A 14664-nucleotide genomic window follows, 5' to 3' on the forward strand; every position below is an offset into this window, starting at 1 on the left:
GAAACAAGTCACTACTATGGAATTGTACAGGTTTATGAGGGAGTAAGGAGAGATATGGGCCAGGCAGTAGGTGATATGTGGGGTCACACTGCATCCCTGGATACAACTTTCTCACCTATATTGATCCCTCTCTTATTATACAGTCTGAGACTTCTGCCTTCCTCTACTTTCAGGACGTTGCTGGATGGACGCTCTGGAACTGGCTCTCCGGTGCTCCAGTCTCTTCAAGATTAATTTGCCCAAGCAAGGAAAAGAAGGAGAGCTCATCACCCCACCGGACGTGTCCCATAACGGGCTGTACACACTACTGCAGGCCTCCACCATCTCCGAGCAGGAGCTCTTCCAGTAAGATCCTGAACCTACAACAAACTTATTTATGCCAACCTTAGGCCTCACACACATGACCGTACGCATTTTGTGGTCCTGGAATATGGCTGCAATAAAGCGCTGCATATGGCCCCTTCCACACTAGCGTTGTATTTCACGTCAGGCTGCAATGCGTGAAAAACTGACGTTTTTGGCTGCGTTTTTGTTCCATTTTTCCTTGGAGTCATTAGCGTTTTTGCATTTTTCACGCACGTGTTGTTCGCGTTTTTTGCGTTTTCGGTGCATTTTTCACACGCGTTTTTTAAGTCAATGGGACTTTTCCAAAGGGAACATGGTTCGGGAATAAAATGTTTTATTTAATTGAAAAAGAATGTCTTCTGATAAGATAGCAGATGTATGCAAACATCTAAAATCTTTTCTTCACTGTTCCGCGCGCGTATATTATCTCCCGACAAGTAAGCAGATGTGAACAACAGTGAAGAATAGAATAAAAACAGTGACCACAGGATCATTTAAGTGAAAAACACAGTAAAGAACACAGTGAAGAATAGATTACAGATGTTCAGCGCATCTGCTTACTTGTCGGGAGATACGCGCGGAACGGTGCGCCCAAAATAGCATGTGAAGAACACCGTTCCGCGCGTATCTCCCGACAAGTAAGCAGATGCGCTGAACATCTGTAATCTATTCTTCACTGTGTTCTTTACTGTGTTTTTCACTTAAATGATCCTGTGTTCACTGTTTTTATTCTATTCTTCACTGTTCTTCACTGTGTTTTTTTAATTAAATGCTCGATCTCGAGCAGGGGAATTATTCATGTCACCTAGCAACCCATCCATTTAAAACGCATTGCACTTGCATTGCACTTGCAATGCTTGCGAGTGCAATGCATTTTTGATGCGTCTCCATAGACTTGAATGGGGCGGGAAAACCGCGCGTGAAACGCAAAAGTAGGGCATGCTGCGATTTTGACGCACGTCAAAGCAGACGCAAGCACGCGCGTGAAAAACAACGTAAATGAGGAAAGACCCATTGGAAACAATGGGATAGAGTGCAATGCAAGTTCTGCGCGTCAAAAGCACGCGCATAATTGCGCAGAATAGCATATGTAACCCATATGCTATTGAAAATTGTCTGTATCTGCAAAAAATACAGTGGGCTGTCACCCAAGTGACCTGGTCTCCTGGGCACTCCACCCCAAAAACTGGCCATTTAGTCCCATAGACTTCTATGGAGAGAACATACCACAAAAAAAACTAAAAAAATAGGACACATTCTATTTTTTACATTGTGGCCAGTTCACATTGCGGTGAGAAATACTGTGATCAGATATCTGAGCAGCACATGGGTCCGAGCACATTTGGGCCTTATAGAGCAGAATTAAGTTTTAGTTATGAGTTATTCACAACCTTCTGTCCCTTTTCTTAATCAAACTACTGCAAGCCTCCCTGAGACAGAAGGTGTATTTCACACAACCTCAGGGTGCGTTCACATGTTGCGTTTTGACCTGCGTTTGAAACGCATTACAAAGCTGAGGAGAGGTGATTTACCTAATCACTGTTAACATTTCCGTTTACAAAACACATTGTAAATGTGATGTTAACGCATGTGTTAACATTGTTTTAACAAACTTAAACAGTAATGTAATTAGGCAAATTACCTCTCATCAGCTGCTGTAATGCGTCTCAAACATGCTGAAATGCAACCAAAACGCAACGTGTGAACGCGCCCACAGAGTCTCAGTCTGCACTAAAGTTTACTTGGAGACTAGTATGAAATATTTAGCATGTAAGAATAAGCCAAAAGAAGACATTTCCTTTAAGTGTACCTGTATACATTTTACAAACTCACAAATGCACTAAAGTCACACTCACAGACATAAAGGAAGTTGATAAATTAGTTATCGCACTTGTAGAATCAAGTTCATGTAACACACAGGATATGTACTGCACATTATTAGTCTCGTGGCCTATAGCTTCTCATATCTCAGCTTCCAGCTACATACAGGTAGAGTCCGCTTGGAAATTTTCACATTTTGATTTGGAAATGTAACAGGAATTACTAAAGTCTGAGATAATCTGTGTTATATTAGATTTGGTGCATTGAATTTTGGGTCTGTTTTTTTCTTTAGACTTCATGAATGCATTCCTGAAAATGATGCCTTGTCTGACAAGTCAGAAAAAGACAATATAGAAGAGTCTGAAACTGAGCACAGCCGGAAAACAAGCGAGAGTGACCAGTCTGAACTCCATGGGGAGATCTCTCTAGACCGAGAGGGGACCACATACATGGAGGAACTCTATGAGGAATTTGGAGAGGTATGATGTGCAACACCCTCGCCGATGCAATGGCGAGGTAGGGTTTGCGAATACGTCCCACCTGCATGTAATCCCATTACACTACATGGTCCTTATAGGACATAGGGGTATTGCAGTGGTGAATCCTGCCTGGCAAGGCAGGAGTTAAGTATTTTGTATGATGCAAGATGCCATTGTCCAATGATATGTGTTACATCCTGTGCTCTGTAAGCTGAGATGTGATTGGAGGAGCAGCCACCACCTGACAAAAGGGAGGTAATAAAACTCCCTGGCCAGGAATGTTCGGGAGTTCTTTCAGAGAGAATTCTAGTCTAGAGAGATTCTAGTGTAGGAGAATCCTAGAGAGTGAGTGAGTGAGTAATCTCAGTCTAGCCCATACCAGAGCAGGAAGAGCCTAGCCCCTGCCTCTGAAGAGTGGAGCAAGAAGACTAGAGTTAGTGTAGTGAGGAAAGGGGTATTATCTTACCTTTAAAGGTGATACCTGAAGCCCTACAGGACAAGCTGAAGCTTCCTACCAGGACACAGCTGCCTCCCAGCCTGCCCTCTATGTCCAGGCTGGTGAACTATCTCCTGAGGCTCCCTCCAACTCACATCTCAGCACTCCATCTACCTGTTAAAGGCACGTTTGCTGCGGTTCCTGCCGGTTCAAATAAAGAACTGTAAGTTGTTTTCTTCAACTTCTGTCTCCGTCTGGTCCCTGCTAATACGGCTGCCTTCATCACCGGCACCCTGTCCATCACCCAGAGACTCACACTCGGGACATTAAGGGGTTGCCCCAGGGAGATCCGCTACAGCAGCCTCTCCCTCATCATTTCTTGCCAACACCACCCTGCTGGAGACCTGCCAGGCTGTCGGACAGCCCTCCGGTTCCCCCGTACCAAGCACCGTGACAATAGCGTGCTTAGGCCGCAACCGCCAGCCACTCCGGTACCGCGGGTCCCGGCTGTCTCCAGGCCGCACCCCAAGGGCTAGGCCCCGGTGGGGGATGTTGCAAGTGGCGTCACGAACAGGATTGATACTTCTGTGCCTTATTACGGCATTAAAGACTTTCCTTTATTAAAAAGACTGTGCTGCCTAACCCTGCTGCCATCCGGGTTTAGGCCCAAGTCATTGTGTGTTTCTGGATTGAACTGTGTTAATGCTGCCACGTGCTGTTGAGCACCGCTCCAGCACTCAAGAGGTTAATCCCTGCAAGAACTGTACCAGCTCTGCTACATCCGGCGCTGCCGCGCCTGAAGATTTTACCTCAGAAACTGTGGCGCAGCAAGTAATTCCAGCCCGCCAAAACTTTCACTGGCGGGAAACCCAGAGACATCGCTAAGCTCCGCCCCCTGCGCGTATGACGCGAATCCTGCCTCAGCGCGCTGTGGCACAGCAGAAAATCCAGCCCACCACAACTCCTGGCGGGAAAGACTCAAGCTCCGCCCTCTGGCGCGAAACTCTACCGCGCTGCAACGCCAGTGAGAGCCCACGAGGTACCTCAGAGTCAGCGCAGCCGCCATCCAGCATCAGAGAGGTTAATCGGCCATCTTGGATTTCTCCACGTGCTGTCTTCTGTCCTGCCGACATGCCGCACAGCCTCCGAGATGAAGAACCAAGTGTCGTATGGCTTGCCCACGAGCCTCGGGCACCTTCCTCTGCTGCACCGCTTACTGCTGTCTCCTGTACGCAGTCTCCAATGGCGGATTCTCCACAGCGGCTGCCTCCTCCGATTCCGGACCTCCTGAGGACCACCGCGGATGTGAGTACCTTGGCCCCCAGGGCCTATATCACAGTGACTGTCACTATATCTCCCTTAGCCCCGGCTGGGGTACAGTCCGGCCTCCCTGCAGAGGGCCAACATCTCCCCATAGGAGGCCCGGCTACAAAAGGGACTCTCTTAAAGGGACCTGACCCCTTATCTAATGCTGCTGATCGTCCTGCGGAGTATCCAGGACCACCTGCTATGAGGCCCAGGCTGTCCGGTGAGAACGCCTTGCCAGCTACAGAGGTTACCACCGCCAGCGCAACAGCGCCCCCAAGAGCTACAGGTCAGTCCAGGAACAACAATCCTTCAGCTGTCAGCAGTGAAGAAGTTACAGCTCCTGCGGTCATCATCATGCGCTCCACAGCGCCCCCAGCTACAGAAGGTCAGCCAGAGAAGTGCCTGTCTCCTTCCTTTGCTGAGATGCCTGCCGCCGCAGATGACCTCCCTGCTGTTCCAGCTCCAGCTTCTGGGTGTTCCATGTCAGCAGTTCCAGTGTCTACCACCAGATGTCTTCAGGTGACAGATCTCAACACTGCTTTCTTCACCCAGGCTGATGATGTCCCTGCTGCAGTTCCTGCTTCCATGCCTGCAGCCAATGCTCTTGAGCAGCAAGATTAACCCCTGATGGGCTGAAAGCCTTCTTCAGGTACTGTGTACATATTGTATATTTCAGCCCCTACCCTATAGAGCCAGAAACTGTCCTGAGACTCTCACCCTTATTTATCTCAGTCAAGAGATTTTCTACTGTCATGTGCTATGATAGCACCCATTCCTCTGCCACAGCAGAGATTCTACCCAAAGGACTCTGTCCCTCTACACAAAGAGGAGACCCTTTGCTTCTCAGTGCACTTTTCCCCACATCAAGGGCTGTACCCAGAAGATGGACTTTGTCATTAGAGACCTTCTGTGAGACTTTTGCCAGATACTACCAGGAAAAGTTGCCACTTTATTTATTATTATTTTGCACTTAATGCCTTCCTTTTTAGGTATGGACATTCTGCTTGCACTTCCATGCCTTTTCTTTGCAGGAAAAGAGACATTTACTATCGTGCTACCCTGAGTAGCCTATCTACCTCTGTAACGTTTGTAACGTTTTAAGATGTGTACCCATTGGGCTCCTAAGCCAATGTGAATTTACCACCTGTTTGCACACTGGCATATATGCCAGTAGTCTGCATTAACCCTTTCATAGGCTTTTCAGGTTGTAGTGTGGCTGTGTCGGACCGTCTTTTATGTAAAACACTGACCGCTACCTGATCCCTCAAACTGAGGTTTGCACATGGGGGTAGTCCATAAACTGCGGGTCCTACGGGGACCGGGGGTGTTACACAGTTAGCACCTGGATGCCACCCATACCTGGGTAAGGATGCCAGTCAGGAGGTACTTGTGTCGCATATGCTAACGCAATGCAGATAGACACCTTATATATAATTGCCGCCAGGGAAGAAGCGTTGATAAAACAAATATACAGGCCTTGGTGCAAGGAGTGGATTACAGGACATGACACCACACCTTTCCTACTGTACAGTTCGGTTTAATGGCATCAGCGACCAACTGTCATACAGCTACATGTTTTGTCTTAGTCCGACACCAACCCAGGTGCCTGTCTCCAGGACCATGGGCGGTTTGTCCCTACACCTCACATAGCCTGCACTTCCCAGAAGTGCCCTTAGCCCCCTCTGTGCCCCAAACCATCTGTAGTCGAGCCGAGGGCGGCTCTTTCAATTGCCCCCGGGGTATGCAACACCCTCGCCGATGCAATGGCGAGGTAGGGTTTGCGAATACGTCCCACCTGCATGTAATCCCCTTACACTACATGGTCCTTATAGGACATAGGGGTATTGCAGTGGTGAATCCTGCCTGGCAAGGCAGGAGTTAAGTATTTTGTATGATGCAAGATGCCATTGTCCAATGATATGTGTTACATCCTGTGCTCTGTAAGCTGAGATGTGATTGGAGGAGCAGCCACCACCTGACAAAAGGGAGGTAATAAAACCCCCTGGCCAGGAATGTTCTGGAGTTCTTTCAGAGAGGATTCTAGTCTAGAGAGATTCTAGTGTAGGAGAATCCTAGAGAGTGAGTGAGTGAGTAATCTCAGTCTAGCCCATACCAGAGCAGGAAGAGCCTAGCCCCTGCCTCTGAAGAGTGGAGCAAGAAGACTAGAGTTAGTGTAGTGAGGAAAGGGGTATTATCTTACCTTTAAAGGTGATACCTGAAGCCCTACAGGACAAGCTGAAGCTTCCTACCAGGACACAGCTGCCTCCCAGCCTGCCCTCTACGTCCAGGCTGGTGAACTATCTCCTGAGGCTCCCTCCAACTCACATCTCAGCACTCCATCTACCTGTTAAAGGCACGTTTGCTGCGGTTCCTGCCGGTTCAAATAAAGAACTGTAAGTTGTTTTCTTCAACTTCTGTCTCCGTCTGGTCCCTGCTAATACGGCTGCCTTCATCACCGGCACCCTGTCCATCACCCAGAGACTCACACTCGGGACATTAAGGGGTTGCCCCAGGGAGATCCGCTACAGCAGCCTCTCCCTCATCATTTCTTGCCAACACCACCCTGCTGGAGACCTGCCAGGCTGTCGGACAGCCCTCCGGTTCCCCCGTACCAAGCACCGTGACAATAGCGTGCTTAGGCCGCAACCGCCAGCCACTCCGGTACCGCGGGTCCCGGCTGTCTCCAGGCCGCACCCCAAGGGCTAGGCCCCGGTGGGGGATGTTGCAGATGCATTATTACCAGCAAGTAATGGGTGGGGGGGACGATCTGTGCTATGCCCATAACATGGTTGCCATATTGGAAACCGCCATATTGGATCATGGGAATGTGGTCATGTAGTGTAAGGTCAGAGTTGATTTCTACAATTAGATCTGCAATATCTTTTGTGGTTCAAAACTTATAAACAGAAGATTCTCCATAGATTCTTGTGCGGGTTCATAACGAGTGGATCCAGAACCTTCTGCTCTGTGTTCAGCACCAGGAGTAAGACTTCACATAGCTGCGTGTCACAGGGAAAACTCCCAGTTCTTGGTGCTACTTTTTAATTACCTACATTAGTAAATGAAACAATTTTTGTCTGTAGCTACTTCTTCTAGTTTTTGCAATGGTCCAACTAATGCAAAACCAACCCAAAGCCTGTAACGTTCTCACCATAAGATGTGATTATGCCATGCGTGAAATATTATGACTGCAGGAAGCTACGGAGCTCCACCAATTGTATCCCTCTTTTGAGTAATTATAAAACCCCAATAGTAACACCATTGTTAAGATAGAACATAAAAGCCTGCAGTTCTGGTGCAGCTTTTGCACTGCGGGCGAGAGTTTCTCTGATAACTGATCGTATTCATTGTCTTTCTTCTTTGTTATTAGATCGGAGAAGCGTCACAGATGGAGACTGTGTCTGATGAAAATAAGAGCTTGATGTGGACTTTACTAAAACAAATGAGGCCCGGAATGGACCTGTCCAGAGTGGTTCTGCCGACATTCATCCTAGAGCCTCGCTCTTTTCTCAACAAATTGTCAGATTATTACTACCATGCGGACATACTGTCACAGTAAGTGCACAACAATATTATCATAGAAGACATAAACCAAAACATTTCACCAGCAGAATAGTGAGTGCAGCTCTGGAGTATAATACAGGATGTAACTCAGGATCAGTACAGGATAAGTAATGTCATGTATGTACACAGTGACTGCACCAGCAGCAGAATAGTGAGTGCAGCTCTGGGGTATAATACAGGATGTAACTCAGGATCAGTACAGGATAAGTAATGTCATGTATGTACACAGTGACTGCACCAGCAGAATAGTGAGTGCAGCTCTGGGGTATAATACAGGATGTAACTCAGGATCAGTACAGGATAAGTAATGTCATGTATGTACACAGTGACTGCACCAGCAGCAGAATAGTGAGTGCAGCTCTGGAGTATAATACAAGATGTAACTCAGGATCAGTACAGGATAAGTAATGTCATGTATGTACACAGTGACTGCACCAGCAGCAGAATAGTGAGTGCTGCTCTGGGGTATAATACAGGATGTAACTCAGGATCAGTACAGGATAAGTAATGTCATGTATGTACACAGTGACTGCACCAGCAGCAGAATAGTGAGTGCAGCTCTGGGGTATAATACAGGATGTAACTCAGGATCAGTACAGGATAAGTAATGTCATGTATGTACACAGTGACTGCACCAGCAGCAGAATAGTGAGTGCAGCTCTGGGGTATAATACAGGATGTAACTCAGGATCAGTACAGGATAAGTAATGTCATGTATGTACACAGTGACTGCACCAGCAGCAGAATAGTGAGTGCAGCTCTGGGGTATAATACAGGATGTAACTCAGGATCAGTACAGGATAAGTAATGTCATGTATGTACACAGTGACTGCACCAGCAGCAGAATAGTGAGTGCAGCTCTGGGATATAATACTGGATGTAACTCAGGATCAGTACAGGATAAGTAATGTAATGCATGTACACAGTGACTGCACCAGCAGCAGAATAGTGAGTGCAGCTCTGGAGTATAATACAGGATGTAACTCAGGATCAGTGCAGGATAAGTAATGTCATGTATGTACACAGTGACTGCACCAGCAGCAGAATAGTGAGTGCAGCTCTGGAGTATACTACAGGATGTAACTCAGGATCAGTACAGGATAAGTAATGTCATGTATGTACACAGTGACTGCACCAGCAGCAGAATAGTGAGTGCAGCTCTGGGGTATAATACAGGATGTAACTCAGGATCAGTACAGGATAAGTAATGTCATGTATGTACACAGTGACTGCACCAGCAGCAGAATAGTGAGTGCAGCTCTGGGGTATAATACAGGATGTAACTCAGGATCAGTACAGGATAAGTAATGTCATGTATGTACACAGTGACTGCACCAGCAGCAGAATAGTGAGTGCAGCTCTGGGGTATAATACAGGATGTAACTCAGGATCAGTACAGGATAAGTAATGTCATGTATGTACACAGTGACTGCACCAGCAGCAGAATAGTGAGTGCAGCTCAGGGGTATAATACAGGATGTAACTCAGGATCAGTACAGGATAAGTAATGTCATGTATGTACACAGTGACTGCACCAGCAGCAGAATAGTGAGTGCAGCACTGGGATATAATACTGGATGTAACTCAGGATCAGTACAGGATAAGTAATGTCATGTATGTACACAGTGACTGCACCAGCAGCAGAATAGTGAGTGCAGCTCTGAAGTATAATACAGGATGTAACTCAGGATCAGTGCAGGATAAGTAATGTCATGTATGTACACAGTGACTGCACCAGCAGCAGAATAGTGAGTGCAGCACTGGGATATAATACTGGATGTAACTCAGGATCAGTACAGGATAAGTAATGTCATGTATGTACACAGTGACTGCACCAGCAGCAGAATAGTGAGTGCAGCTCTGGAGTATAATACAGGATATAACTCAGGATCAGTACAGGATAAGTAATGTCATGTATGTACACAGTGACTGCACCAGCAGAATAGTGAGTGCAGCTCTGGGGTATAATACAGGATGTAACTCAGGATCAGTACAGGATAAGTAATGTCATGTATGTACACAGTGACTGCACCAGCAGCAGAATAGTGAGTGCAGCTCTGGGGTATAATACAGGATGTAACTCAGGATCAGTACAGTATAAGTAATGTCATGTATGTACACAGTGACTGCACCAGCAGCAGAATAGTGAGTGCAGCTCAGGGGTATAATACAGGATGTAACTCAGGATCAGTGATGTCAGTAATGTTCATCTTTTTATATGCAGGAGAGCCATGACATGTAGGGTTGATCAGTCCTAGCGTTGGGGGCTGTAGGGTTTGTGGAGAATAGTAAGTTCTCATGTCTGCAGGACAGTTCTATTTGTCTAATGTAAATTTTTCTTCTGATATTCTGGTTCTATGTATTAGCCATTAGTAGGGGGTGTAATACGCTCCTCAGGCCATCCATTAAGAAGAGCCTAGGTTTGCTCATTATTTTCTTGACCTTTTAAGATGGAAGGTCGCTCTCAAAGCCTTGTGTGGATTACATTCTAGCAGTCCATTAAAAGCAGGATGATGAATAGCAGATGTCTTACTGCATTGTCTTTGGTCTATTTGATTATCCTGAGAAGAGTCATTCAATTATGGGCCCATCACCCTGATCAAAAGAAACCGCACTTACATCAGCGGCACCGGGGGCTCAGCGGCAGCATGAAAAGTGCCTTCTGCTTATCCACAAATGGAGCCTAAATGTAACAAAAATGGAGCATTACAATAAAAGTATAATAGACGTAGAAAAGTATAAAAGACGTAGTGCAGCCGGTGCAGCTTACTGTGCGCTGTACTAGACATATGACATTGCACTAATCAGGTCAATCCCTCATGAGTCCCTCAGTTTCTTTATATTATAAGGGATCATTTATTATCACATTTAATTAAAAATATAAACGTTCTCTAAAAACCAACAACGTAAAAAGAAAGGTAGAAAAAGTAAAATCTACTCCACAGATTCTGCACTTTTTATTCTCCAGTTTAAGGCGAATCTAAAATTTATAGTAACGGGGGCTACAATGTATGAGCAGGGGCTTAAAGGGCATCTACCACCAGGATGAAGGACTGTATGCAAATGAGCTGGAGGGGCTCCAGGCTCTATAGGTGTTAATGGGGCTTGGAGCCCCTGAGACTCATTTGCATACAGTGTTTCATCCTGGTGGTAGATGTCCTTTAATAATACAATCCTGTATTTCTTACTGATGGAGAACATCTCAGCCTGGAAGGAACAGTATTACATACATCTGTGCACTGGATACATTGTATCCTCCCTGTATATAATCCATCAGACAGATGTTATGTGACGGGATCGTCAGGCAGAAAACAGGTCTGATCCACTTTACTTGGAGAACTGCTGGAAACCATGGATCCTACAGGGATTTGTCTGCACTTCCATACACAAGATATTTTATTGTACGGCTCATAAAGGAGCAGCAATATTCCAACAATTACCGGAGAATTAGGTCTTTCCTATACAGACTCCTCGCTCCTGGCTGGGAAAGGACGAGGCTTGCAGTTTTTATGCTTGCCTGGTAAAATGGATGTACTCGAGGTTATATAACGTCTTCATCGGGTTCGCTCTCGGGTTCATTATCATTTACTGCGTGCCGTAAAAAGGTAAATGGAATAGAATATCGCTGCGAGTCATCAGAAAATGGTGGAAAGGGGCACGGAAAAAGACATTACAAAGTAACAATAAAAAATTAAATGTACTGGAAGTAGGCGCAGGTATAAGAGGAGCGCTCCCTTAGCTTTCCAGGAATTACTCTAAGGACCCCCATTTTTATATGAAATCATCAACAGGCTGCAATCCACATCATATAGTAAAATACAGCCGATACATCTTGTATCATAAAATCATACAAGGATGTGTCCAGCCAAGAGGAAATGTAAGAACGGACACATCTGCTGTAGTGGATTATAATATTGGCGGTATCCCGGGGCCCAAATCTTCTAGGGGGCCCATGGTCACCCACACAATCCGCCAAATTATAATAATACTTATACTGAGAAGGACCTTCACCCATGAAATCCTTGTACATCTGTTCCTGCTCTTGATGCACATTTACAAAAGTGCCATTTCAGGACCTTTGAAGGTCCTGCAAATTTCCTGAGACCGCAGATTGAATGCAGATTGGACGCATCCTCCATTCCCCAAGAAGCTGATTCTAGTACCAGATGTAGGAAGTGATTCCAGACTGGTATCATACAGAGTCCACGGCGGTATTAATCCACCCCTGCACATCTGTAATTGTCTGCAGTATTTATCTGCTTATATGGCACCAGCATATATTGTAGCGCTGCACAAAGATCTCTTATAGGTTTGTAAACATATTACTAGATTCTTGAGAAACCTTAGGGTTTGATATGAGGCAGGATGATAAAGTATAGCGGGCAACACTAAGCTGTGCGATGCTTTATAGTCTTCTACTGTCAGGGAGATGCGCATCCCTACAATTTATATTATTAATAATAATAATTCCTTTATTTATATGGCGCACACAGATTATGCAGCGCTGCACAGAGTTTGCCAAATTGGTCCCTGTCCCCATGGGGCTCACAATCTAATCAACCTACCAGTATGTTTTGGAGTGTGGGAGGAAACCAGAGGACGCGGAGGAAACCCACACAAACACAGAGAGAACATACAAACTCTTTGCAAATGTGGACCTTGGCACTCGAATCTAGGACTCGGGTGCAGTGACGTATTGTCCATTACCTATAACATCATTATGTGGGAATTGTATATATAAGAGACACGGTGATTACTCAGGGTCCCCTGATTTTACATATAAAATATAAAAGAAAAAGCTTGCGATCTGTGATCAACAGATAAAAAACTGCAAAAATGGGACAGATAGGCACCAAAATGTATATAAAAAAATGGTAAATTTGTGTGTCACACAAATAGGGATAACGCGTTTCAAGGGCAGACTTCCCTCTTCTTCAGATCCTACATATTGGTAAAAATACATATGAGGGGGAGCGGAAAAGCTAGTAGAGCAGATGAGCATAAGGAGACCTAAAAAAATGGTAGATTATTTGTCAATATGTAGGATCTGAAGTCCTCCCTCAAAACGCGTAATCCCTATTATGACAAATAAATTTACCAATTTTTCTATATACATTTTGTACCTATTAGTCCTATTTTTGCTATTTTGCTCTTACCTCCTGACGTCACATCACATTTACTTCTCCTTTCAGGGCAGCAGTGGAGGACGACCCTTACTGTCGTATGAAGCAAGTTCTGAAATGGTATTTGTCAGGATTTTATAAGAAGCCAAAGGTAAATGCTACAATGTTTTCCTGCTATAACTTTAGATGATCTTTAGATGAACAGATAATGGCCAATTATAATTGTCTAAGTGCCTAATTGTCTCTGTTCATCTTGTAGGGAATAAAGAAGCCGTATAACTCCATCCTGGGGGAGAAATTCCGCTGCTGCTGGTTTCATCCGCAGACAAATAGTCACACGTTTTACATAGCAGAACAGGTAAAGGATAGGATTGGGGAGAGGGTCACACCACAAAGGCTAAATCAAGGCTCGCAGGTGTCAGGGATGCTGGGAGCTGTAGTACTGTACAACCATGGGTCAGATTGCTTATATAATCCACGATTGTCTTTCACACCTGGTAGCAATATGACTTCAGTATAATCAGTATTATTGGGGTTTTGCAATACTCAGACTGCGTATAAAACACCTGGACAGATCTTATCTGTTTTGTAGCTGTAAGTTTGTTACATTTTTACACCAGCTATTAGTTGGTTTAGTTTTCATCTAAATTTTGTGGTGCCCAAGCTAGACCACGCCCATTATTTGGAAAAGATGAAAAAACTGTGTGAAAATAGGGAAACATTTAAAGTGAGGTTTCCTCCACCACCTGCTGGATCTATGAGGTAGCTCTAGCCTTTTGATTTGCGCCATAGCCTGTGTCTGAATGGGCACCCGCTGCAGGCAATGCACTGGCCTACTGAGCTGTCGACCGTGCCCTCCGTCAAACCCCCCCACGCCAAAATGTTCTTTTTCAGTAGTAGTAAGGTCTATTAGTTTTTATTCATTTTATTTTTGTTTCTGTGTGTATATTCTTTGTAATCCTTTTTTTTCGACAATTGTATGTTTTTTTATGTCTGCACTGCACATCCATGTATTAAATTTTTTAAACTCAATAAATCTCTGCTTGTAGTCCTAAAGAAGTTCATTTTCCAGAGAGATAGCGTTACTAATATGAACTCTAAGTAATCGTATAGTTAATTGGGTGATCTGTTATTTGGGGTTTCTTAAATGTTGAGGGATTCATGCAGACAGGCAGCGATTTGCTTTCTTATTATAACTTTATAAGAAAAGTACAAGTGGTGGCAGTGAGTGAGTTCCAGGGCTAAGACAGTAGAACTTAGTGTAAAGTCGGCACCTTGCATAGGTGGACAGGGCTTAATGTACTAAATTATGAGGCTCTCTAGTGTAAGTGCACCCTGCGACGTAACTTGAGAGTGCAGGTTCATCACATTAACATAGCACAATGAGAATCCAGATAAAGATGTATTTATTCTTTCATTACAACTGGAATAAAAATATAAAGACCCCCACGACTGTCACATGAGGCGACACACATCTGCATGTTACCAGCTCAAAAATGAACAAATCTTTTTTGAATAGAACCTAGAAATCCCCTTCTTATAGGAAGTGAGACTTGTTTCTGCTTGGTCTTTATACAAGATAGATAGA

General features: G+C 45.0%; 1 protein-coding gene and 1 long non-coding RNA gene across 7 annotated transcripts in view; one reads left to right on the plus strand and one right to left on the minus strand.

The window, feature by feature from the left end:
* Positions 1-14664, plus strand: part of OSBPL5 (oxysterol binding protein like 5) — a 93126-nt gene that overhangs the window by 56463 nt on the left and 21999 nt on the right. For all 5 annotated transcript variants that reach the window (XR_011849114.1, XM_072118968.1, XM_072118969.1 and 2 more), the window contains 5 exons: positions 174-345; positions 2459-2645; positions 7760-7944; positions 13146-13227; positions 13336-13434. Coding sequence is in view for 4 of the 5 variants with exons in the window: in XM_072118968.1 (XP_071975069.1) it covers positions 174-345; positions 2459-2645; positions 7760-7944; positions 13146-13227; positions 13336-13434 (725 nt within the window). In the remaining variant the exon portion in view is untranslated. The remainder of the gene's footprint in view (positions 1-173; positions 346-2458; positions 2646-7759; positions 7945-13145; positions 13228-13335; positions 13435-14664) is intronic.
* Positions 1-14664, minus strand: part of LOC140071343 (uncharacterized) — a 32711-nt gene that overhangs the window by 12546 nt on the left and 5501 nt on the right. The gene's annotated exons all lie outside the window — the stretch shown is intronic.

Source organism: Engystomops pustulosus, chromosome 7, assembly GCF_040894005.1.
Source record: "Engystomops pustulosus chromosome 7, aEngPut4.maternal, whole genome shotgun sequence".
Lineage (NCBI taxonomy): Eukaryota > Metazoa > Chordata > Amphibia > Anura > Leptodactylidae > Engystomops > Engystomops pustulosus.